Source organism: Megalopta genalis, chromosome 5, assembly GCF_051020955.1.
Source record: "Megalopta genalis isolate 19385.01 chromosome 5, iyMegGena1_principal, whole genome shotgun sequence".
Taxonomy (NCBI): domain Eukaryota; kingdom Metazoa; phylum Arthropoda; class Insecta; order Hymenoptera; family Halictidae; genus Megalopta; species Megalopta genalis.
This window is the reverse complement of record NC_135017.1, coordinates 13,727,188-13,751,816: the sequence shown is the minus strand read 5'-3', so window position 1 is coordinate 13,751,816 and position 24,629 is coordinate 13,727,188. Positions and strand designations below refer to the sequence as shown.

Sequence of the window (24,629 nt, the reverse complement as noted above, 5' to 3'; positions counted from 1 at the left end):
TAAAACTCGTAAAAACGTTTGATGACAGTATCAAGATTTTCTAGCTGAACCGGTTCTCCGTTTAAAAAAAATCTAGCTGTATAAAAACCGTTTTCTTTTCACTGTTCTCTGAATGCGGCGTAATCTGAATATGTAAATACGTACATACACAGAATATCGATATTTTCTTCAAATGATTTTTTGCAGCAAGTGCTTTTGAAAAAATTACCCTGCAACTTGGTGGGCGGTGGTTATTCGTAAAGTTGCAAATTTCTTTTGGAAATTTTTGTATCAGGATGAAATCTGGATAAAATTTCGGAGTTTCTGAAAAATTTTTCTTTTATTAAGCTTGTTTACAAAAGATACAATCGTCCAGTGAACTTTGCAAAATAAAAGTTTATTTTCAATTGAAAATTTGCAACTTCATTCGACAATACCTCCTTGTAGGCGCACTTAGTTTAGGGCGTGTGTTCATTGCACACTTTCTGCACAAAATCACCCCCATACAAATACGTATAACCCGCCCGTTAATCTCTTTTTGTCTTGTTCTTCAAAATACAATTTCTTTTTTATTTGTCTCGCACCATTGCCACTAGTTTTAAACATTTTCTTCACTTCGGTTGTCACGTTGATCATGAATACTGCTCTGTCATATTATACATACAGCATATCTTCCGTAGCATCGCGCGACATTATCGAGGTACTGCGAAACGCGATGCTACGGAAGAAGAAGCGTATTCTTTTTTTCTTTTCGTATAAATATTGACAAAAAGAGGTTAAAGCACGTTGCGTTTGAATGCACGAGAAATGCACACGTTGTAAAAAATGCATGTATAAAAACGTTCCCGTTTCTCTTCCCTCCTTTATTTCACACGGCGATCTCGTGTAGAAAAAATTCAATTTCACACGCACCGAAAAGTTCCCAAATGATCATCATCATGCAGTAACATTATCGACAAATCAATCTTGACGAAGTAATCGATTTTATAAAAAAGATTTTTGGAGCGGTTTTCGATGCGTTCGAAATCAGATCACATGAAACGAAGAAGTTCTTGATCATCTCCGATGAATCGCGATCATCGATTTCCGGTTCGTTCCGACAGGCTAGCACACAGGTTCCAAAAACAAACGAAAATTGTAGCTCGAAGGGGGTAGAAACAAAACAGAAAAACTTAAACGAGACGCTAAAGAGTATGAATTCTTCTTAAAAATAATAATACTTTCTCTTCGAAAGCCGACGTTCCGAGTTCGAAAATTCACTCTCTTCGGAATCATTGAATACTTTGTGGCGTGAAATTTTGTTTAAAACAGATTACTGGCCGTCAGTAACAGCGAAATCCATCGACGGAAAGTTAGACAGTTCTTGGCCTCTCGGAACGACCCGACGAATCGTTGGCTCGATGATTAAAAACAATTACAAATAACATATTACGATTCTTTTGCGATAATAATAATAATAATAATAATAATTAATATAACTATAATATAATAGATATTAATGCTGCCCTAAATGTGGTGTTAATTCGTTATCGATTATGCAGCCCCAATAATATATTTCTAGTCTCGATATTACCCGGCATGATGTGGTAGCATTTCCCGCAAAGAACGATGAGACACCATGATTCTGAGAATTTCTATGGTAAAGCTTGTACAAAGTATGGCATCCCAGTGTCGTAAATCTGCATGAGAAAGGTCGGTGGAGAGTTTACCCCGACGAGCGAACAGTTTCTAATGATTTCGTTCTGGTGGAATTGCTGGGGCTCGTCAATCTTTGCGGAACTAGGGTAAAATACTACTCAGTACGGCTCTGCCGAGTCTCTTATGTACAGAAGGAAGCCGCCCTCATCTAATGGCATCGTCGGGCGCACGGGAAATTTGAATTCCAACGCGAACCGCGCCGAAGCCGCGCGCCCCATGAACCTTGGTTTTCTTTTTTTACGGGTTTCCTGCGTTGTGAGGGTTCAGTAAATAATTGTTGTATCCTCTTGGAGTTTAATTGACGGTCTCTTCGCCGTCGATGCTCTCGTCCTGCGTTGTCGAGTCGTCCCCGGAGCCGCCGGTCTGAACGGAACCGCGTTTCAGACGTGTCGAACTTAGGCTTATTGGAGGACCACCGCGTCTGTTAAAAAAATAAATTGCGTTAATCAAAACATTATAACAATTTACACGAAATACAGCAATGGTTCTAAAATTGCAGCTTCCCACACACACCTATGTTGGTGGAACCATTGCCGTTAACAAGGGAACATCTCCAACTGGGAAGTTAAGAAAATTATGGAACTTTGGGAATACAGTTTCCAAAGTTTTAATCATCTTTTGACATTCCTAATTGGCGATCTTCCCTAGTTATATCTAAGTCAGATATTTTTCTCTAGCGTTCTCCTTTGGAAATTAAAATTAGGTTTTTTTTGACTATCCTAAACGGTATTCTGAATAACTAACCGACGCGAATGGAAATCTTCGAGTCGGAAGGGTTTCTGTAACACTTTCTTCCGGTAGAACATTACCTTTTCTTTTTTCCATGGCACCTAGATGTTATTAAAAATACCATTAAAATATTAATATACTGCACAGTTGTGACATCGAACGAGAACACCTGAATATTTCTGTTAGAAATATTTAAGTGTTTTAGTTTCTTTAACTTCCATCATCACAGAATATCATTTAGAATGCAATGAATGAATAATCGTTAAAAACAGGGACTTAAAACCGGTACAATTGGAAACCATTATAGGTACTGCACATCAGTCTCGGTATTTTCTAACGTATTATCGATAATAAAATAATACTGGTTCTAAATTTGTGCATAAACATACTTTGGAAATTATACTGAAATATAGTTTTTATAAGGGTTTCGTGGGTAGTGTCGAAAAATACTCCAGTATTTTATGTTCCGGCAGAAGTCCCCGGTTAAAAACACACCTGAGTTTGTTCTTAAGGTTTGCCACCTCCCTGTTAAGCTCCTCGTTGTTCTCCAGCATGTCGTCCATCTCCCTCTGCGCTTTCCTTTTCATGGCCTTGTGCCTACTGATCTCCTCCTCAGCTTCATCAAGCTGCCTCTTCAGCGCTTTCATCCTGGCGTTGACCTTCTCAGCCTGCTCCTTGTACTGATCCGAATTTCTCCTTTCGTCCTCCAACTGCAAACTCAATTCTTTCAGTTTCTTCTCCAGCTTCCTATTAATCTTCTGCTGTGCGAATCTCTCCTTAGCTTCGGTCTCCAGCTGTTCGTCAAGATTATTGATCTTGGACTCCATCTGTTGTATCGTGGCCTTGGTCTTCGCCCTCTGGGCAGTTTCCAGCTCGGTCAGCTTAGCCTTGAGCTCCTTGTTTTGTCTTTCAAGCAGGAGCTTGTGCGACTCCAGCTTCTGCGTGGTAGATCTTTCAGTAGTCAAGTCATTTGTCAGCTGTTCGATCGTTATCTGAGCCTTTCTAGCCCTATCCATGAACAATTCCCCATTCGACTGTTCTTCCTCCAACTCTTCCTCGAGAGTCGCAATCCTAGCTTCCAGTCTCCGCTTTTCATCAAGCATCAGAGTTCCTTTGTTAGCATTATTATTCAATTCCTCCTGCAGCTCATCCCTCTCGTTTTCAGCAGCTCTTCTAGCACGCTCGCTGCTGGCGAAGTCCTCGGTCAACTGCATCAAATCCGCCTCCAGACTCTTCACTTTCCTCTCAGTTTCCTTAGCACTCGCTGCCAACTCGTCTCTAGCAGCTCTAGCCTCGTCTGTCTCCCTGGTGCTGTCTTTGATCTGCGCCTGCAGCTTCTTCAGCTGTTTCAACGCGTCCTCTTTGACCTTGTTGTGCATTTCGAGTTGTTGCTCGATGTCTTTGTAATCCGCTTCCATCTTTTTACGTTGTGCAATGGCCGCAGCTCTCTGTTTCCTCTCGTCTTCAAGCTCTGCTTCAAGATCGCGCAGCTGCTTCACTAGACCTCTTCGCTTCTCCTCGGCTTGTTCTTCTTTGGCTTGAAGATCTCGCTCGAACTGAGTTCTCAGGGCTTGCATGTTCACCTCTAGGCGCAGCTTGGCGTCCTCTGTGAACTGCAGCTCATCTTCGAGTTCTTCAACCTGGGAACGTTGCTCTGCCAACTGAGATTCCAAAGCTCGTTTTGCCCTTTCTAGCTCGTGAACGTTCTTGTCTGCTGTTCCTTGGTTGTTCACCAGCTCGTCAAGCTCCGATTGAAGACCTCGACGAACACGTTCGAGTTCTTCGACTTTCTCGTTCATTTCGTCAAGTTCTCGGGTCAGGGACAACACCCGGGTTTCTTTCTCTCGGGCCTCACGTTCTGCCGCATCTCGTTGCTCTGCGTACTGCTCTGACACTGCCTTCTCTTCAGCTAGCACCTTGAAGAGTTAAAAATAATAATTAAACAATCGCGGTGCAATCTGGAGAATTCGTGACACTGATTCTACTGTTACTTTATACGACAATGTAAACACATGGTATGGCTGAGTGTGAACTATGCGTTCATGAGACTTATAAATGGAGACGAACACCTTACGTACTTGTATAATTGTAGTAGCAAATTAACATTAATTAGATCAATTTAAAAGGTGTTTTCCAACTGGCATAGATACCTCTAATAACTTGCTTATTATTGATGACAGAGACAAATGTTTCTCAAAAATAGTTCGTAAGGTGCTGCAAAGATTCAATCCAAAAAGATAATATAACATCGAATGAGTAAGAATATTGTTATTAAAAACTCACAGAAAGTTCCTCAAACTATCGTTAATAATAAAAGAAAGTAATATTCATAAGTAACTCTAATTTACAACAGCGTAATAATTAATGCCAGAAATGTATAAACAATGTGTACAAGCTGCTTCTAACAAACTGAAATTCGTCTAATAATTACCTTGTCGAAATTCTTCTGCTTCTTTTCCAGTTCCAGCACTTTAGCTCTCTGCGTTTCGAGTTCAATAATACTATCCTCCAATTCCGCTTGAATCTTTTTCTTCGATTTATCCAGTTTATCGTTGGCAGCCTGCAGCTCCTCGACCTGTCTCTGAATCGCTTCCATATCTTTGAGGCACCTCTTTCTAGCTTCCTCCAAGGCCACAGCAGCTTCAGCTTCGTCCTCTGCTTTCTTTTTCGCCTCCGCCAATTGTACGATTAAGCCAAGTACCTGAACAAAATAATTAATTATTAATATAACTGTTTACGGTGCTAGCTTGATCATAAAAGAATCCGATCCCCATCCATACCTGTTTATCTAAGGCTCTCTTCGCTTCCTCCTCTTCCTCCAACTGATCATGCAAACTCTCTTTTTCACTCTCCAATGCTCTGAGCTTAGAGCTCAACGCCAACTTTTGCCTCGTTTCCTCCTCCAGTTGCTGCTGGAGCTCAGTAAATTGGGACTCACAAGTGGCAGAGGCCTTCAGAGCAGCCGAGGCTTTCAGCTCTGCAGCTTCCAGCTGCTGCATGATGCTCTCGGACTCCTGCTGCAGCTTCGTAACCCTCTCAACAAGCTCTTGTCTATTTCTTTCTACTTCGGCAAGCTTGGCATTGATTTCAGCAAGTTGTTGCTCCGCTTGTTTCCTCCTCCTATCAGATTCCTGTCTGCTAGCACTGACAGATCTCAGCTCTGAAGCTAAATCAGCATTCTCAGCCTCTAGAGTCCCCTTCGCTTTCTCTAACACTGCCTTAGTCTTCTTCAAGGCATCCATCTGTTCATTTATAGCTGTTAATTCCTGAGTGTGCTTGTGACGCATGTCCGCAAGCGTGGCCTCATGAACCGAGGTCTCCTCTTCGAGGTTCTTCTTTAGCGTCGCCAGTTCTTGCTCCCGCTTGCTTCTTAGTTCCTGCTGAGCAGCTGTGGTATCCAAAGAATCCAGCAATTCATTTTTCAAGGCCTCCAGTTCCTCGTTCAAATCGCGCTTTAGCTTCTCAGCCTTGCTCCTCGCAGCCTTTTCAGCCTCCAAATCTTCCTGTAACTCAGCCAGCTGAGACTCCAGTTCTCGCAACGCCTTCTGCGCGTGAGCCTTCGCCGCGCCCTCCTCGTCCATCTTCGCCATAACTTGATTTAATTCTTCCTCGCGTTTCCCCAATTGTAACTGCAACTCCTCCACCTGCGTCTTCCGTTCAGTCAGCTGTTCCTTCAAGTCTGAAACTTCCGTTTCAATCTTCCTCTTCGATCTGTCCACCTCCTGTCTCTGCTGATGATCCTTCAACAATCTCTCTTCCAGATCCGCAATGGTTGCCTCATGTTTAGCCTTCAGTTTGGACAAGTGCTTCGCCTTTTCCTCCTCCTCAGCGAGCGTCTGGGAAAGATCATTTGCTCTCTCCTCCAGGATCTTCTTTTCCTTTAACAATTTCTGATTTGTGTCATCAGACAGTGCCAGGTCCTCTTCCAGTTTCTTGATCTTAGCGTCGCATTGCACTTTTTCTAATTGCAGTTTCTGCCTGGCGGCTTCCTCTTCTTCCAACTGTTCCTCAAGGTCGCTGATGTTCAGTTGCAGCTTCTTCTTCTCTTGTGTCAGCGCTGCGCTCCTTTCCTCTTCTTCTTCGATCCTTGCTTCTAAATCATGAAGGATTTCTTCCAATTCCTGCTTTCTTGCTGCTAGTCTTGCCCTCATCTCCTCAGCCTCTGCGCATAACTCTACCTCGGCTTGCAGCTGCTCAGCTAATACTGTCTTTTCTTCGATAGCTTGCTGATATTTTCTTTCATACTCTTGTGAAGAATGCAACTGCAGTTCCAACTTGTCCCGCACTTGCTTCAGTTCATCCTCCTTTTGGGTTAATTTTTCTTCTTGCTTCGTGACCTCTAATAATGGCTTCACTTTGGTATATAAACGCCACCATTGCCAGTTTCTAAGTTTTAAATATGCTGCACAGTTCCTTTGAATGATCCTAATGGCGTTCAGTTGTTGAAGACGTTTCTGATAATTCCTACGAGCCAAGAAGCCGCGGCAGAACGCTTGGAAGTTGACGATTATGTCCGTGATTTTGTAGTCACGCTCTTCCTCAAGGTGTGCTAATACTCCAGCTCGGAAGAAGATCTTCGATTGACCTACTCGATAAAGATTGGGATCTAATTCCAGTGCCTGGATCTAAAATAAGAATGTGTATTTTATAAATGATATTAGAATATCTCAAAAGTTGAATATTACAATGAACTAACTATTATTTACCATTTTCTCACACGCCTTCTTCCCGTCCATGAAGCCTTTGGGGATAGCATTAGGTGTCAGGAGTTCGTATCTTTGCCTAAATTCTTGGAAGGGTATCCTGTTCGGGAATCCTTGACGGCAAATTCGAATTCCTTCCAAGACACCATTGCATCTCAGCTGCTCTAGTACCAGAGGAGCATCAATCTTCCCGGCCCGCTTCTCGTGATTAGGTATAATACATCTGACAAAGTTAGGATTAGTATTTCTGAGAGTAACCATTAGTTTCGCCAGTTGCTCTTTGTACAATTGTGAGACCGTTCTGAACATTCCTTTCCTGGTTCTCGCACCAAATTGTGTATCGGTTAAAGCCTGTTGGGCCATCCCAACGATCTCAGCATCCTTCCAGATATGACAGACGAAGGGATCCTGAGAGTTCTGCAGGAGACTGACCACATTTTCATTCAACGGATCCATGTTTTTCATCAACCACTTCGCAGCAGAGTAATCAACTTTCCCAGCATAATGTATAATAGCAAAGTCTGCGACACCTCTGAAGTCAGTCTTCATGAATTTCGGGTGCACACTGTGTGCTCCCACTAATTTCTCTACGAACGTCTTGTCCGTAGCTTTTGGGAACCAGCACTCTTCATCCAACAATGCCATGATACCTATTTAGGAATGAAAAGCAGCTGTTTAGTCTCAACAAGTGAAACACGAATAGACTTCAAGATCTTTGATCTTACCCATGGGTTTGTCAATGAGATCTATGGTTGGCTGTAGATCCAGTCCGAAGTCTATGAACTTCCATTCGATGCCCTCCCTCTGATACTCTTCCTGCTCAAGAATAAACATAGTGTGATTGAACAGTTGTTGGAGTTTCTCATTCGTGTAGTTGATGCACAACTGTTCAAAGCTGTTCAGCTCGAAGATCTCGAAGCCGGCCATATCCAAGATGCCAATAAAACTGGCGCCTTGTCTCTTCGTACGATCCAGGGACCTGTTGATTCTATTTACAAGCCATCTGAACATCCTTTCGTAGCAGGCTTTGGAGATCGCTTCGACAGCAAACTCAACCTGCTCTTTGGTCTGGGCCTTGGTCACAAAATCCCTGCCAACCTTGATCCGTGGCTTTAAGAATGCTTTCGTCATCTCTGTAACGCTCAAGCCCAACAGATGGGAGATCTTCTGGGCAACCGTGTTGTCTGGTAGCGTGGCCTGGTCGGAATTTCTCTCCTGACGGAACTGCATCGAACCGAACAGCATCACCGCAGACACTATGCGGAAGATGGAAGAAAAATCTTCATTGGTCATTCCCATTATGTGCATCGACTTCACCGTCGAAAAGAACTCTGCCGAATCATCTACTCCTGGCACTGGTAGTGCGCCATTTGAGAGGAATGGATAATGTTTCGGATCCTCCAAAATAAACTCCTCTGAAAAATGTTGCAAATGTTATAGGATGCAAACAATATTTATAATGTGAAAAATTTCTTTCTCTTTGTTATCAGGCAGCTTCCACTCACTTTTCTGCTCTGCAGAAGCACCCGCGAGGAGCTGGTAGAATATGTGAAAGGTCCTTTCGTCCTTTGCTTGTCGAATTGCTCGCGATTTCTCCAAGAGATAAGTTTCTATGTTCGCTCCAGCTATATATCCCGATGCATCGAAGTTTATTCGGATGAATTTGCCCTAAATGAACGGGATAAATAAAAATTTTGCTGGGTTGATGGAATTTTTGGGCATGAATTATGAAATGAATTAAAAACGTTACTTACGAAACGCGAAGAGTTGTCGTTCTTTACTGTTTTCGCATTTCCGAAGGCCTCCAAAATGGGATTCGCTTGCAGAAGTTGCTGTTCCAATTCACCCTATTATCAAATATCATTTAATTAATGAAGACACGGCGCTTCAAGCTTCCAAGCAACAGACATATATCGCCATCGTCTGTTTAACTCTCTAATGCTTTCTAATTTAAGCTAATATTGTTATACACAAAAAATATGAGCATCTGTTAAAAAGAGAACGTATATTGTTACAGTCAAGAAGCGAATTTTTAGATTTTAACAGCAAAACTTTTATGCTAAAAAATTATAAATATATTAAATAATACTGCCCATAGTGTATGATTAAAGTAGTGAAATAATTGCGACATTCTAGCAGAATTTAATAATTCTCACAGCAACGGTTACAAAAGCGAAAAACTTTGAACGTTTTTAACTTTTCAAAAATATTAATAGACTACAAAGAGTTAAATTGTTTTAGTCATCCGCAGAAAATTAATCCTAAAATTAAATGTATTAATAGACGAAACAACAAATGAGGAAGATCCGTAAACGTTTACGTCAATAATTCGATCATTTTAAATAACCACCTTCCTAAATTGTCGTTCTTGTTATGTGTTACATATTAGTAATTAATATACAATTAAAAGAACTTTTCTATTACCCACAGGCCACATCGATTTACAGAAAAAAATCGAAATAAATGAAAGAAACAATCACAAGCATACGATACGCATACATACGCAGGTACAAGCACGACACAGGACACATTAATAAGTAATTCAATCAATCGACTCTCACGTTAATTACCGCAAATTTATCCGAAACGCATCCCGAACCCTAAATCCAGTGAGCAGCGAGCAAGACATGGGAGATATTTGTGTTACCATTCTACAGAATCGTTCATTCTTTGTTAAATAAACAAACTATCTTAAAAATGTTCCCGTTAAATCAACACCAGCTTGTTAGTATTAAAAGTGTGATTAGAGTGGGCGGTGGAGGTCGTTTTCTCGCAAAATACAACACAAAAACAAATACACGATTAATTAGAGTACAATGATGCTAAACAATTTGTTTTCGTTAACTTTCAATCAATTCTACCATACATTAATTAGTTTTCAACCTATATGATTAATTCCAAAAAAATATTCTTATAAAATTTGTAATTCCAGTAAACGGAAAGTATAACAAATACGTTTGTTAAATAATTTATGTGATCGAACTTGGAAGTTGTAATGACTTGCATCACGGTACTCAAGAACCAACTATTAAACAAGTGACAATACACAGTAATTATGAAATAATTACAAGAAAAAAACATTATTCTTAAATACAGTTCCTTCAAAATTTGTTTAATTTGGAATTTGCATTATTTCTTTATCAAAGCGATGAGGAAAACGAGGGTAAATAATAATAATTAAAAAAAAAAAATAGACAAAGAGCAGATGTAGCAGCGTAATTATTGCGTGAACAGAATTGTTGATCATTTTATTGTTTTGACTTACTATGATTAATGCTGGACACGGTGTCTAGGTGTGTTGTGGCCGTTGAAAGTCAGCACCGGGAACGAAAGAATGTGCAAAGTTAAATTCACGAGTCCAAGGTCAATTGTGCATTGTTGTTTCTATTTGCTTAAATGAAGCTTCCCTTGCGCACCAAATTAATTATTAAACAATTTGTACATTCGGACGAAGATTTATGTTTCGCATCAGAATTACAGAATAAGGGCTATCGGCTAGACACATACTCATTGCATCCATTTTCATTCATCTATTTAATTTCTTTTGCAATTGTTGGGGACATCTAAACGACTAAATATGCAATTCTAACATTTAAATAGAAACATTTCAAGAAGAAATGGTACAACAATCTCATTCTGCTCATCTCAAAGGGCAGATTCCTCTACTTTCTCTTTCCCAGATCGCAATATTCTAGTGGCCACTCTAAGAATCCAGCGTGAGAAAAGCACTATCTTTTCTTCGAAAATCTCATGAAACAGTCGTCTATAGACTCTACAAAATTTTCGACAAAAAATAGAGTCTACCGGACCAAACGAGCCCATAAAATCTCACGTACGACGCTTCGTTTCAGTTTTAGAACGATCCGAATGGAAGGCGCGCCGAAAAAAAGGCGATGTTTTTCCTGAAAGGATCACGCCGCAATAAATAATAATTCTAAGCATCGTTTCGACCCGATGGAATGCATAATTAATTCCACGGGATTAAACGGCGTGACGCGGCGGCGGCGGCGGCGTCACGTGTTGCGCAAACCCTCGTTTAAACAATTTCGCGTTCGAAACGCAGCTGCCAGCAAGCGTCGAATTATGAAACGATGGCGACGCCGATTTTTTCCTATATAAGAGCAGAAGTTTCGAGGCGGCGCTCCGGTGACTCACAGAACTACTCGAGTGACTCAAAGCCGTGTTGGGCCGATAAGTGGATCGTTTCACTGAAAAAGGAAAGATCCTTCAAGAGCCAGTGATCTATGATGGCCTATCGCGATCGAAGAACAGGCTCATAGTATTCAACGGTCGCGCAACCGTCTCCGGCCAACGATCAATTGCGCAACGGTTTTTCCGCGCCAAAAAGTCAACATTCGTCCGATCGAAGCAGTTCGAAAACCATTGTGAGAAAAACGAACGTTAAACGCGGTTAAAAACTGCATCGATTGGACTATTTCAAAATGGATGATTTTGTTTAAGAAAATACATTTTTTCTTCGCGTTAATTGTTCAATTTACGGGGCATTGCACGAATGTGCAAACAAGATGACACCGTCTTGGGTGAAAGTGTAGGAAAAAGTGAAAGAGAAAGTACGTTGGAACTCGACGTTCTTATCGACGGTGGTCGATAAGGTAGGACTGCGGCGCGCGAGAATTTGAAAAGAAAACCGTCGACTAACGAACATGAAACAGGGCACCGTATAGAAACGGGAAATTACGAGAAGTCGAAGAAACGGAAATGAGACTGGAGATAAAATTCCAGGAGATAAAGTATTAAGAGTTTGCACAAATTTTGTTTGCTTTTGTTTGTTGAATCAACGGACTCGCTAGTTTGTTTACATACGCCGTCGTTAAAAGATCTCTTATCACCGGTAAGAAAACGATAAAAATTATAACGTAGTCTAGCGAAAAGAATGGTGCAGCCCAAAAATTTGAATAGCGAGCTCCTAAAAATATATATGTACACATGTCCACTCACAGTTCTCTATAAATAAGCTTCGATTGCAGAGTGTTGAAAGAGGAAACTCGGTGCGGGGATAAAGTATTTTTATGACAATTCGGGAGAAAATGGCTACTGTAAAAATAGTTGAAAAAAAGTACGCTACAAAGGAAAGTATGTACAAAAATTATGCTTCTCATAGACACGATCCTGTGATTGTATAGAAATACTATCACGCTTCTGTACACAAGTAAAATAACACTTTCAAAAAATACACTCTCGGAGTTTTTACATGTGCTATCTTTGCATCCAGTGGACTCCCCGAATCTAGTCGGTGAAAACGATCCAACCAGAGCAAACGTCCAATCAAATTAGTCTTGGAAAAAGAGAGGAAACCTGGAAGCATTTCGTGATTGGCTTACCGCGTTCGATTTTGGCTTTGAAGCAGCAACGTACGCCAAATATTGGATCACTTTCTTCGTGTTCTCGGTTTTTCCCGCGCCGGACTCGCCGGTGCATAAAATCGACTGGTCCTCCCGATCTATTAACAGAATTGCCAGAAGACATTACTTTATCGTTTCGCATCGCCGATGTATTTCGATAAATTCGTTTATCCTCATTTGTTCTATATAAACGTGGAACAGCGTTTCTTGATCCCAAGCTTAGTTCTCGAGTTTCAAATCAGCCGCGCCAATGTGTCAGCTGACAAACAGCTTGTTGCCCCACCCTCTGGGTAACGGACGCGCGCACAGTATTTTGAAATTTGATTTACTCGAAAATTAAGCCTTGTATCAAAAAATGTCTTTCCGCTGTTTTTATCCATTTTTGTATGGAGAATCGGATAACGTATTTTTTTACTATAACAAATTCGTCTCATTTACCCTGTAGCATGGAACGATATGCAGTATCTGTGATGGCGAAAACATGAGGCGGCACTTCATGTCTTTTGATACCCTTGTACCTCTCCATTATCTTTTCCGTGTAGATCGACAGCCTTTTATATGGGTTTACAACCACGCAGAAGAGTCCGGAGTACGTCTGTAATCACATAATTGATATCATAAGCAATTATATCACGAAGAAAACATTTGGCAATTCATAACTATATTTCCGTTCTGTTTTGACGGATAATTTGGTATGCTATCAAGTCTGACGCTTATATTATATAATATAATAAATAATAAATATATTATACAATATAAGTTTCAGACTTGATAGCATAATATAATAAATAATATAATATATAATATAAGCTTATATATATATTATATGCACCGTTAATCACGCTGTAATCATATATGAGCTTATTAACATCATAATGCGACATGATCGCCATTGTTCAATTACTATTCCATTTAGGAGAATGATATCGAGAAAAATTGGAACTCGATAATACAATAAAAAATTTACGATTAAAACTATTTCGATATTTCAATCGATCCGGGTTTTTAAACCCATAGAAAATTCAATTGATTTCATATTTTCCGTTGAAGCACCGACGAGACCGTTAGTAGCTTCAGCGCAGGATGAATAATTTACGAGTTGAACGAAAAGAAAAGATAAAAGTGTGCGTCACCATTCAAGAAAGATGAGCAAGCGGATCAGTTTACACTTTACACAAATTCATGCCGACGTGTAGCCCTGAAAATATGTCGTTTAGAAAATCGTTGATACTCTTTCAAGGGTCAAATTAAATATTTATCGATCCATTTACCTTCCAATTATTTAATTTATACTTATCGAGTGTCGTCTAAAATTCATTTTACAACGTCTTCCTGCAATTCACTTCTCTTTGGTTTACATCTTATGCATTTACACTAAATTGTTGTTCGCTCCAGTATCGTCTAAATCTTATTTTGTAATTATGTTCTAGTCGTTTATTTGTATTTAATCAATAAAAATGTTTACTCTCTTAAGAATTGTTTATGATTTATTCTTCGAACGAAGATTGTTTATTTTACAGGCATGGTATAGAGCAGTTGTTCCAGACGGTTTTCCCTGAACAGTAGAGTTGTAAGAATAGTCAGCGAGATAGGAATGGTACCGGTAGTGGTTTGATAAGAGGTTAAATAACTCTTGTTCGCCTCGGTACCAGAGATAAGAGGATAAAGGCAGGTTCATGGTGTCTTCACTGAAATAAACCGATGACCTAATAATCACTGGCAATAATCTTATTGTCACGCAACGTGGACCTTGTATTGTCAACTGCAGTCTATGTCCCAATCATATCTCCAGACATGCCCAGTCTTGACAATAATACTCCAAATATAAAATCTTAGACACCGTTATAATCAATCGAGCACTAACAAAATAAGATTGATCAGACAAAAATAAAAGGAATAATTCAATGAATTCTTTCAATGCAGATCACAAGATGAATTGATCCTTAAAAAAATCAAATAATTCATAAATTAGCCCATGCAATTCGAGCTTTCATTATACAGCAACAAATTTCTTAAAATACGATAGGACATTATAGAAATAATAATTGTATTGAAAGAATTGATGCACAGCTGATTCAATGTCCGTCGAAGATTCTCCCGTTTGTTAACCATATCGATGTCAAAAGGGTTCACAGTAAAGTGGTAATAATCCACCGCTATTTGATTCCCTTTTTTTTTAACAGAACTCCCTCTCCTCTCGAAGGGACTCCGAAACCGGTCTCTCTCCGTGAGTGTTGTGTCGTCGACCTGCCTAACATTCCTGCTTATATGTAGAGCTTACTAACAATCACCGCCTCCAACTGCCTCTTAAGGAAAACCGCATCTTTCCTCGTATTGGCTCTGTGGAACATCAAAATCCAACTTCGTTAAACTATCGTACACCGGCGCGAATCTGTTAAAAATCGTGTAACGAAATCTACCTAAATTGAAACCCGCCGTTAAAATTCCACGAAAAAAAAGAAAGTTCCATAACTCACAATGCAACGCGGTGCATCCTCCTTGCATTTTGTGCGGGAGAAAATCGAAAACGAGTTCTGGAATCCTTGAGATTCCTCTCCTCCTTAAAACTGTACTTTTCAGTCGGGCATTAAGAAATCCTCGATCGGTGTTCCCATTTGATCGAAACTCAATCAGTGATCAGAGTTCATGAAAAAAAGAATTTTGCAGAATGCGAGGAACAATGAGATCCCGTGGAACACACAACGGGGTCCAGATTACCTATTTTTCTTTCTTTAATTGAACTGAAATGAAGAAGACAAGGGAGTAATAAAGCAGAAGCGTGAAAGGAAAGAAATGTAATAATAAACTTTGAGGAATGCGAAGGGAATCGAATCTTTTTAGAGATCGGTGCAAATAGAAGCAAATTTGTTAGGACCGGACAGCGTAATAAGATAAGTAATAAAAATATAAAAGTGTGCAATAAAATGTGTGAAGAGTCAAACAAAAAGTTCGGAAACAAGGACAAATGAAATATCCCTGATTAACTGAATTTATAAAATGACTCGATTGCGCAGGGTGATTCACCGAACAGAGTCTGCCATCCTTTTTCCTGAAACCGCCCGGTGCACTTTAACGCCTTTAAAGGGAAAGTTGCATAATTTAAGGCGTGCATACTGCACCCAATTTTGTCTACAGTGTGTTTCAACCGTTTCGAAACGCGATCTCTCACTCTCTCTCTCTCTTAAATAAGAAAGAAATGACACACGAGAGTAGAAAAATGATCGCTGTGATGAGTTCCTTGTGACGTCACGAAGGTTTGTGAAATAGAAAGTTCATGAGGCATCGCGTTCCTGGTACAGTGACGCATGCACCATGGAAATTTAGTGAATCCCCCATCGTTCTTATTTCGGTTTCCTGATTTCTCAGCTTCGACGACGAAATAAACGGAACTGCATGGCAATGAAAAATTCCCGACCGGCAAGATTATGGTACGCCGGACTATGGTGATGTTTTTGAATCGACTTAGAGGAAGCTGCACACGGTCGATTCAAACATGCAAATCTTTTTTCGGACTAGCTAACCTTTTCGGTTGCGCAGATCTTTATCTGATAGATCTTGGCTCGCACACGCTTCTAGAACCGATCCAGCGATCCGAAAATCTTCTGGCATCTTGTCCACGTGACAATGTCAATAAATTATCGATCTTTTTTAAGTGCCGCTTTTTATTTTTTAAGTGCGTCGCATCACAGGTTTTCAAGAAAAAGTACCATTTTCGTTTTGCGACCCGGTATCTCCTACGAAAAAAAATATTTAAAAAAATCATCTTAGGGATTCCGAAAGAAGAGACTTTCGCCATGAAAATGAGCCCAATTCCGTTGCTCTATCATTCTTTCCGTCGGAGTTACGACAACTTGAATTTTTGGCCTCCGAGGACCCAGCGTATTTTGACCATGATGAAACGGTGAAAGAAAATGGTAAAAAGGAAGTTGAACTTGGTTGGGAAGGAGGAAGGAAGAAGGTGTCAAGGTAGGGAGAGGATATGGGTGTGTGACGGAGCGAATCTATCCCGGAATCTGTGCGGTTTCGTCAGAGAGTTCGGTTTCTTTCCTAAGAAGACCGAAACTGTTTGTTGACTATAAATGGCACGAAGTCTTCAGCGAAACTGAAGCTCTTTCTCTTTCTCTCTTTTACCAGCGACCGGTGCTGTGTACAGTACAGCAAGCCCGGCGTTTATGGCACCGCGAGGAAGCGGGTTAAGGACACTCCTCCTTATAAGGATTCCTCCTTGATCGGTCTCATTCTCTTTTCTTCTCGCTTAAATTTGATAGATCGAGATGCGTTAAAGCTGCCACGATCTACTTTTACGCTAATTGCTACGCTAAACAACGATTTTCACTGGCTGAACACCAAAATCCGTTTACCAATTTCATTTGCCCCGACGGGTTCAATATCTTATATCCAATTTCTCTCATTTTTAGAAGTGAATTAAATTGTGTAACTTCCATAATTAAATTCTTTCGGTCGCGTTATGCTTGCAAATATTACTTTTGAAGTAGCTAACAAATTACTTATAGATTCATTATTCTCTTCATGAATATGGACCGAAAATAAATCACAAGATTAAAGCATTCTCAGAGGATCTATAGACTCAATCGTTCCTGAATTAATAACAAGACTATTCTTAATTAATTGAGCTCGTCCGTTTTTTTTTTATTTCCTGGATCATCTTATATTAATTGGAACATATTCTGAACAATGTTGCAGCTATAGCTTTAGCTGTCGGTCCAACAGCTTGGTTCATTGGAAAAAATTCATCGAACCTTGTCGACGATGGCAAAGATTCGTATAATTTCAGAACATTGCACGGAATGCGATATATTGCGGATCGAAAGAAGAAAAATCAGCACGTACGAGGCACATGCATGACGTCATTCCTTCGTGTCCTAGAATGCCTGCCATACGTAAGCAGATATTTCTATATCGTAAGGCCCAATCGCGAAACTCAAATTCTTTTTTAATTAATCCCAACGAAAATCAAAAAACTCGTCGCCAAATCCGAGTTCTATGAAACCTCTATTAACGGAACACCCGTTACCTAGACGCTATGTTCCATTGAATCACCCCACAAAACAGATGCAAATTATTTCACACGTATAAATTTTATTGTATTATTTTATTATATCTGTGTGATTTCATATTTATTAACGTGATTATATATCATACCTTTTGGACTATAAAAACATAATTATCGATTTTCAAAAATGTAATGGGAAATTCGTAATTATTGATGGATCACCTGATATCGTTTATGATTTGAATATGCTTGAATGTTGAGGAATAAAAATGTTACGGTTCAAATATTTTGAAAAGCGGACCGTACTAGGTGGTCTCGTTCGATTCCCGATGCTCCCCCATCGTTCGTAACTTTGCACAACCGTATCTCGTGTAACTGCAGATTACTTACTAAGGATACGTAAGTTTCACAAAGTAACCAGCGATAATGAAATTTCAAGAAAAATGTATAAGCCTGTAACTCTATCAGCTCGCTTCACACGCAATTATTTTATTTCCAAAATATTTTATATCGCTCCAAACTTGATTTCAATCGTATTCGAGTCTCAAATCAATTAAAAGTCATAAGTGCTGTTCTACTGATTCAAAGTAGGCCCAAAAGCTTACTGAACTCTTCATTAGAAGGTTCCTTTTACATATGACCCTAGACAAAATCGTTCGAACTATGATTATAGAGATAGCCCCTAAAAGGGTACTTATGAAAATGTTCCCTAAAATGACCCCTTCAACAAATTACTAAAACCATATTCTACATAGAAATTATCTTTATCAAATTACTCAAACATTTCTGTTAATAGTACAAACCCTAAAAATAACTGGAACTGCATTTACGAACATGGTCCCCTAACATGGCATTGAACTATTCATCACTCTAGATACATACTACCCTTAGAAATTTATTGGACTGTGTTCTATGCAATCTTTAGAAAGTTGCTGAATTATTTCTCTACCGATATGACCCTTAAAAATTATTAGAGCTGCATTCTTCGTAGATGTGGCCGCGTAGGACCCGCCGAAAAAACACCGAAAGTTTCAATGGTCTTCAAACCAAAAAACGCGGTGACTCAATGTTACGTGGAAGTAAGATACGATACTTATATCAGTCGCTGATAACACCTAAGAGACGGGACGTACTGCGGCCGTCCAATAACATGAGAATCCTACCTTCCCTTGGTCTGGAATAATATTTTAAAGATCCCATTTCATTGATGAGAAACGTTCCATATATAATCGTTTAGAGTCATTTCTGATAGCATCAACAAGTAAATGCTCTATCATGAAGTACTTAAACTTAATGATAGGTAATGGTTGCAACACGATGTGCTGTCAATATTTGCTAGCACAGAGAATTTTACTTTTCACGATAAGAAACGATAAAGATCATTAGAACGATGAAAAAATCGATTTACGACTGCAAGCTAGTGATAACTTTTGAAATTAATTGCTTTTCACGTGAAAATCGCATTTTCAACTTTGGCAACTCTTGAATAGAATAATATATTTTTGTATTGCACTACGAACATTTAAGCTTGTTTAAATATCATCAAAAAATGTTTTGGAAAAAATGCAAAATTTTTCATTTCGGGAATGTTTTGCTCTTAGTTATTAGTTAGTTAGTTATACCTTAGTTATATAGTTAATTATACCTTTTAATAACAATGCAAACATGTTTAAATTTATGCTTTGCTTGCTACCAGGAATAATTTGTTGATTATTTGAGAAAAAGTCTGAGATTATTCCAATTTTTCCTGCTGAGATAAGCACTTACTACTGTATATGTACTCTGGCCTAAATTATCAAAAGTAATAACTCGTTTAAGACATTTATATGTCCCCAATGTGAAAACATTGTGATCAGTATTATTCTTACTATCTATGATCTGAAAGTTTTAGTAGTATGATAGTGAATATCAAAAATAGTAAGCACTTACTAGATAATAAAACTGCTAGACCTAGGCTTAGCAGATGCTTGACCTAGGTCAGTACCATGTTTACATCTTCATGTATTTCTTTTTCTACGATCAAAACAATATTTCCCCTAATTTTCATGAGCTTTCCTCATTCTAGTGAAATAAAGTTTTTGTTTAACTCTCATTGATATAAACTTTTGATCGTATTATTTCAATTATCAACAATATGGTCAAGCTTATATTGTTTCGATGTTACATATTCCTCAGATGCTATCTGATAATATCTAATAATAATCTTGTAACATTAGATTACAGCCATCATTGTCTTTGTGTCTGTTATCATTAAGTTCTTTCTAATTTCATCGCTATGAATCCAATAAAAGAACTACAATCATTTCTTAAAGACTATAATATACACTCAATGATTTATCTTAGTATACATGTTAGTATAGAACATAGTTTCAACGCAAAATAAGAAATCACTCGATATAATATGATCTAATAACTTATCATTTGAAACAACAAGGTTGGAAAGCTTCTTTCTATAGTATTCATTTAGAAACTCATTAAGAATAATGTGTTCCTACTTCACAGATACAATATTCAACGAACCATAATGTATCCTTTAATGTCACAAGAAACCCAGAATTTCCTATATCCTCGTACTGGGGTTTATAATTTCAAGTAGTAGAGATGTCAGTGGATGTCATCAAATACCACATTGTATACATCTCATTCCTAACTAATAACATCCTTTGATGGATGAACTGTTAACGCAAGGAGCACCAGATATGAAATTCACAATGCTACAGCTGATTTTATACTCCTCAAATTGCCAAGGTCAAGAAAACCTCCGAAACGCCATGCTGCAACCCTGAAATCTGCATGATCAAGAGCTATCTCTTGTCGAAACTCCGATGACAGTAAAGTAGCGAAATCTGTCAAACTCACATAGATGAGGCCAGAGTAGTATCTGTCTTTGAGGTTATGCAGCACGGAGGCTTCGTTGAGGCACGTCAGCTCGGCCATGTCCTCGACCTTGTCGTACTTCGGCGGATTCATTTTCTGGATGTCGTCCTTGGCGACGTGCACGCGTTTCCCCGTCTCGGCGATCTCGACCTCGACCTCGTCGCCGCGCTCGCCTTTGATCCCAGCCGCGACAAAGCCCTGGGTGTCGTGCGGCACCCAGACGAGTTTCTTTTGCGTCCATTCGGCCTGGGTCGCCGGATCGTTGAAATTGTTCCTGTCAACGGAAAGGAACCGCAGCTCGGGGTCCGAGTGGTCCACCCTCGAGTCGACGTCCGCCATTTTTGTTTTTTGAGATCACTAGCTGGTTGAGCCGGCTTCAGGAACGAGCGATTCCAAAGACGATCCTCCAGAGACTGGCCGCTCCGTGACAGGGACGCACATGTAACTGTCCACACAAAACCCGGTCTTTTCCCCGTTGTTCGTTCCCAGTGTTCGTTCCTCGGCGGCGGCTCGGACAATGGCGAGGAGAGGCTCGAACGGCACCTGGTCTGTTCTACTCCGAGGTACGTAGTTATTCTACAGCCTTCAATGCTCCGGGAGATTGTTTTCTTTATCGCACCGCGCAGCCATCTTCTTTCTTCTTTCGAAGAAGTCGAGCGGTGGGGGGACGTTACGTAGATACACCGTATGGCGGCGCACGAGTCGACGCGTGACGTGGTCCTCGAGGCACCTCATTGGCCGAATTGTGGGCGCGTCAACCAGTCGAAACCGTCGATACGTAAAAGGTTTTCTGTAAAGTGAAGCGACCCATCTATTATTTCTATACGGTATGGTTTTTAACCGTTATTTTAAGCCATAAAATTTAAGGTGTACAATATTGTTTTTCTGCAGACGAATCGAGAATCTCATACCGAATTCTATATTTTCGTCATTTTCAAAATATTATTTTCGTTTCGATTATTAAACGAGAATGTGCGTAAAATTTGTTAGAATCGCTATACTTGTTGTAAAACGAATATAACGAACAACGTTACTGCTGTTTTTATATTTTAGAAGTAAAAATGTATTTTATATTTGATCCCCACTTCAAACTATTATTTTGAAAGTATTCCGTACTTTCGAATACAATTAAATTATTACCGTTGTCCTAATCATAAATGTTCTATTTAAATCTCTTATCTTGGATATCGTCTTTTACATGTTGGTATGAACAGGTATCTCGAAAGTAAACTTACTTGTTAATTTGTGGAATGAATATTTCGGTTCAGTTGAAAAAGTTCGTTGACTTGATTACGTACATTGCAGTGTTTTGTGCGCATGCGTCTTTTAAAGTCATAAAAAGTCACGCTCACTTTATGGAGAACTGTTACTACGCATGCGCCAAATTCGTACGAAATTTAAAAATAATTTAATATACATGTGAATATCGTTTTATGTTAAATAATATAACAATCTGATGCCAACTATGAGAAATTTGGTACAGAAATTAAATCTTGAATTTACAAGTTATTAGATTTTTTGTTTATAATCAAAGCTACCATTATAATATCATTTAAAATTTTATGTATAGAGTTTTACGCAACCGATGTAACAACCACAGCGAGCATAATTCTATACATATATACTTGTCATAATTGTTTAAGTACACTGTCAACTATGACCTCGTTTATCAATTAATACAGATAAACAACCCACAAATTGATATGTATTATCCCTACCATCAGCCTCAGTGTCACGAGATCTTTCGATTCGAGAGTCTAAAGAATTATTGGCAAGAATACTCTACGTTTATAAAAGTCTGTTATTTACTTGTAGGTATTGCTTAATATTCACATGTATTAATAATATTAATATTATAAATTAATTATATTTACACATACAATTTTCTAAATTTGCATGAAATATCTACTACTATCCACAAATTCTTTTACAGACTTACCGAATAAAATAAACTGTTTCAGCAGTTTTAATATTACAATTCCTTTATTTGTTATAAGCACTTTTGTTAATAAAAAATTTTGCATTGTTTCTCGTAGGTTATACGCAACGCTCTTTGATCTTTTGCATATTTATTATATGTAAAGTATAAATTGTTTATCAGTTGATACAGTGGTTAATACAAAAGAAATATTAACATGTTTTATGAACAGCAAAGTTCTTCAAACCTTTCTGACAATTTCAAAATCGTAAGTACATGTATCTAATTTTTTCTGCAGATTTCAAACTATGTAAAATACATTTTTTTCAGAACCATATTATCGATCTTCGAAGTGATACTTTAACAAAGCCAACACGGAGAATGAGAGAAGCAATGCACAACGCAGTAGTTGGTGATGACGTTTTTCACGAAGATCCAACAGTTAAAAGTAAATATACAGTGATTTTTAAATTGTGGTACACTTTAAATCGAGTTTGGAAAAAGTAGACGTGTCTGTTCATAAGCTGACGATTTTACTTGTGATTACTAAAGCGCGCGAATTTTCAAACACGATTTTTTTAAGGAACAGAATGTCATGTGGAAAAGTGTTTTTCTTTCTTTTTTTCTTTCTTTTTTTCTTTCTTTCTTCGTCTTATTCTTTCTTTATTTCTTTCATTCTTCTATATAGAATCACCTCCTGGCCAATTATGCAGTGATATTGCACTAAAAAATTACCTAATTAATTAACATTTTATTAAATAATGAACTTACAGTACTAGAACAGAAGGCAGCTAGCCTAGTGGGAATGGAAGCAGCGATATTCGTGCCCACTGGAACAATGGGAAACTTGATTGCCAGTATGTGTAATATATCTTACTGTAATAATTTACCAAATTTCTTTTCTCATATCAATTTTGTTGAACTCAAGTCATCAACCATTGCGATGTCAGAGGAAGTGAAGCATACTGTGGCTCAGGATGTCATGCTTTGCTCCATGAACAAGGTGGTGCAGCCCAAGTAGGAGGCGTGAATCTTAGAGCTTTGCAAAACAATGCTGATGGTTCCTTTGACATTCATGAACTGGCATGCAAACTTAGAAAGGACAGAGACCATGAGCCAATTTCAAAATTGGTCCTAGTAGAAAACACAACCAATGGAAAAATAGTTCCCCATAGTTGGATTACAAAACTAGTTGCTTTCTGTAAGGACAATAATCTGAAGTTACACATGGATGGAGCGAGACTCTTTCATGCAAGCGTAGGATCTGGGAAGTCTGCTGCAGAAATTGTTGCAGGCTTTGACTCTGTGAGCTTCTGTCTTAGTAAAGGTTTAGGTACGTTTTCGTAGTATTTTTTTTTTAAACTGACTGAATGTGTTTTGTGTTGTTTCACATGAAATTATTTTGGTAAGGTGCCCCTGTCGGTTCCATGCTCTGTGGGGGTAAGGAGTTTGTCAAGAAAGCCAGGAGGGTGAGGAAGGTGCTGGGAGGGGGAATGAGACAAGTTGGTGTCTTAGCAGCAGCTGGATTAGTGGCTCTTGAAGACTCGATTCCAATCTTGAAAGAGGACCACAGAAGAGCCTCCCTCTTAGCCAAATCGATAAAAGCAACTGCATCAAGTATCACATTTCAAGGACGACCAATGTTTTCATTAGATTTAGAGACAGTACAGGCGAATATGGTTTTCATTGAGGTTGATGCAAGTATCAATGCCGCGAAATTTGCAAGACGTCTACGAAACGTTTGCAACGACGATGAAGACGATAAAGTAATCGTCAAATGCTTGGCCTTAAACGATTCGATTGTCAGGTTTGTATTATATCATGAAATTACGGATGAACAGTTGTGTTTGGCCATCAAGAAGATTAGGTATGTCATGGAGAATATGCTACACTGATCGGTGTTCAGAAATTATTGTTACATAGTATATACTGAATATGTAAGTGTTTTTAAAGTTAAGTTTCAAGTTAATAAAATAAAAATTAGAATACTTCATTTGTGGCATAGACTTATCTGATAAAACAGTATCTGTGTGTGAACCCGTGGGTTCGAAACCATGCTAACGGGGAACCCTTGGGTTAGGAAGGGAGCCATAATGAATACAGACTTTGTTCTGACTCCTTTCGGGTCCCTAAAGCAGCAACCTCCTCGCGGTGAGACCCGGGCAATCGATATCATCCTCGGTATAGAAAATGTTGCGAATTGCAATGAGTTTTGAGTCGAGGATGATATTGAGCTAATAGCTGCAAATTTTGAATTTCTTTTATATTGTAAAGTAGAGAATAAAGCTGTAACAAATGTATTGTATGATTTTTAAATAAAGTGTGAGGATTTATATATATTTTTGTCT

At 38.9% G+C, this 24,629-nt stretch overlaps 2 protein-coding genes across 8 annotated transcripts; one reads left to right on the top strand and one right to left on the bottom strand.

Moving 5' to 3' along the window:
- Positions 1 to 1,817: 1,817 nt before the first annotated feature.
- Positions 1,818 to 21,685, bottom strand: zip (myosin heavy chain 10). 6 transcript variants are annotated; one of them, XM_076521855.1, is made up of 15 exons: positions 21,599 to 21,685; positions 20,346 to 21,153; positions 12,911 to 13,067; positions 12,452 to 12,570; positions 10,375 to 10,398; positions 9,671 to 9,709; positions 8,864 to 8,956; positions 8,615 to 8,777; positions 7,835 to 8,524; positions 7,113 to 7,759; positions 5,187 to 7,031; positions 4,838 to 5,107; positions 4,690 to 4,704; positions 2,902 to 4,322; positions 1,818 to 2,098 (listed from the first exon to the last, which is right to left on the bottom strand). In XM_076521855.1, exons 2-15 carry the CDS (start codon positions 20,700 to 20,702, stop codon positions 1,972 to 1,974), a joined length of 5,967 nt encoding a protein of 1,988 aa, XP_076377970.1. In that variant the 5' UTR covers positions 20,703 to 21,153; positions 21,599 to 21,685; the 3' UTR covers positions 1,818 to 1,971. The 6 variants fall into 6 exon arrangements, with proteins under 6 accessions (XP_076377970.1, XP_033337822.1, XP_076377971.1 ...); XM_033481931.2 differs by having other exon boundaries at positions 9,680 to 9,709; XM_076521856.1 differs by lacking the exon at positions 4,690 to 4,704.
- LOC117227040 (L-allo-threonine aldolase) lies at positions 21,109 to 24,620 on the top strand. Of its 2 annotated transcripts, none has more exons than XM_076521860.1 (6): positions 21,109 to 21,190; positions 22,400 to 22,549; positions 22,612 to 22,729; positions 23,055 to 23,138; positions 23,210 to 23,614; positions 23,692 to 24,620. In XM_076521860.1, exons 2-6 carry the CDS (start codon positions 22,499 to 22,501, stop codon positions 24,174 to 24,176), a joined length of 1,143 nt encoding a protein of 380 aa, XP_076377975.1. In that variant the 5' UTR covers positions 21,109 to 21,190; positions 22,400 to 22,498; the 3' UTR covers positions 24,177 to 24,620. The 2 variants fall into 2 exon arrangements, with proteins under 2 accessions (XP_076377975.1, XP_033337831.2); XM_033481940.2 differs by lacking the exon at positions 21,109 to 21,190 and adding an exon at positions 21,651 to 22,174.
- The last annotated feature ends 9 nt before the right edge of the window (positions 24,621 to 24,629 follow it).

Coding starts and splice junctions, on each gene's coding strand:
- zip (XM_076521855.1), bottom strand. CDS start 20,702: ATGGCGGACGTCGACTCGAGGGTGGACCACTCGGACCCCGAGCTGCGG. Junction 10,399..12,451: donor CAAAGCCAAAATCGAACGCG/GTAAGCCAATCA, acceptor CAACACACCTAG/ACACCGTGTCCAGCATTAAT. Junction 8,778..8,863: donor ACGACAACTCTTCGCGTTTC/GTAAGTAACGTT, acceptor CCGTTCATTTAG/GGCAAATTCATCCGAATAAA.
- LOC117227040 (XM_076521860.1), top strand. CDS start 22,499: ATGTTTTATGAACAGCAAAGTTCTTCAAACCTTTCTGACAATTTCAAA. Junction 22,730..23,054: donor CGAAGATCCAACAGTTAAAA/GTAAATATACAG, acceptor ATGAACTTACAG/TACTAGAACAGAAGGCAGCT. Junction 23,139..23,209: donor AATGGGAAACTTGATTGCCA/GTATGTGTAATA, acceptor GTTGAACTCAAG/TCATCAACCATTGCGATGTC.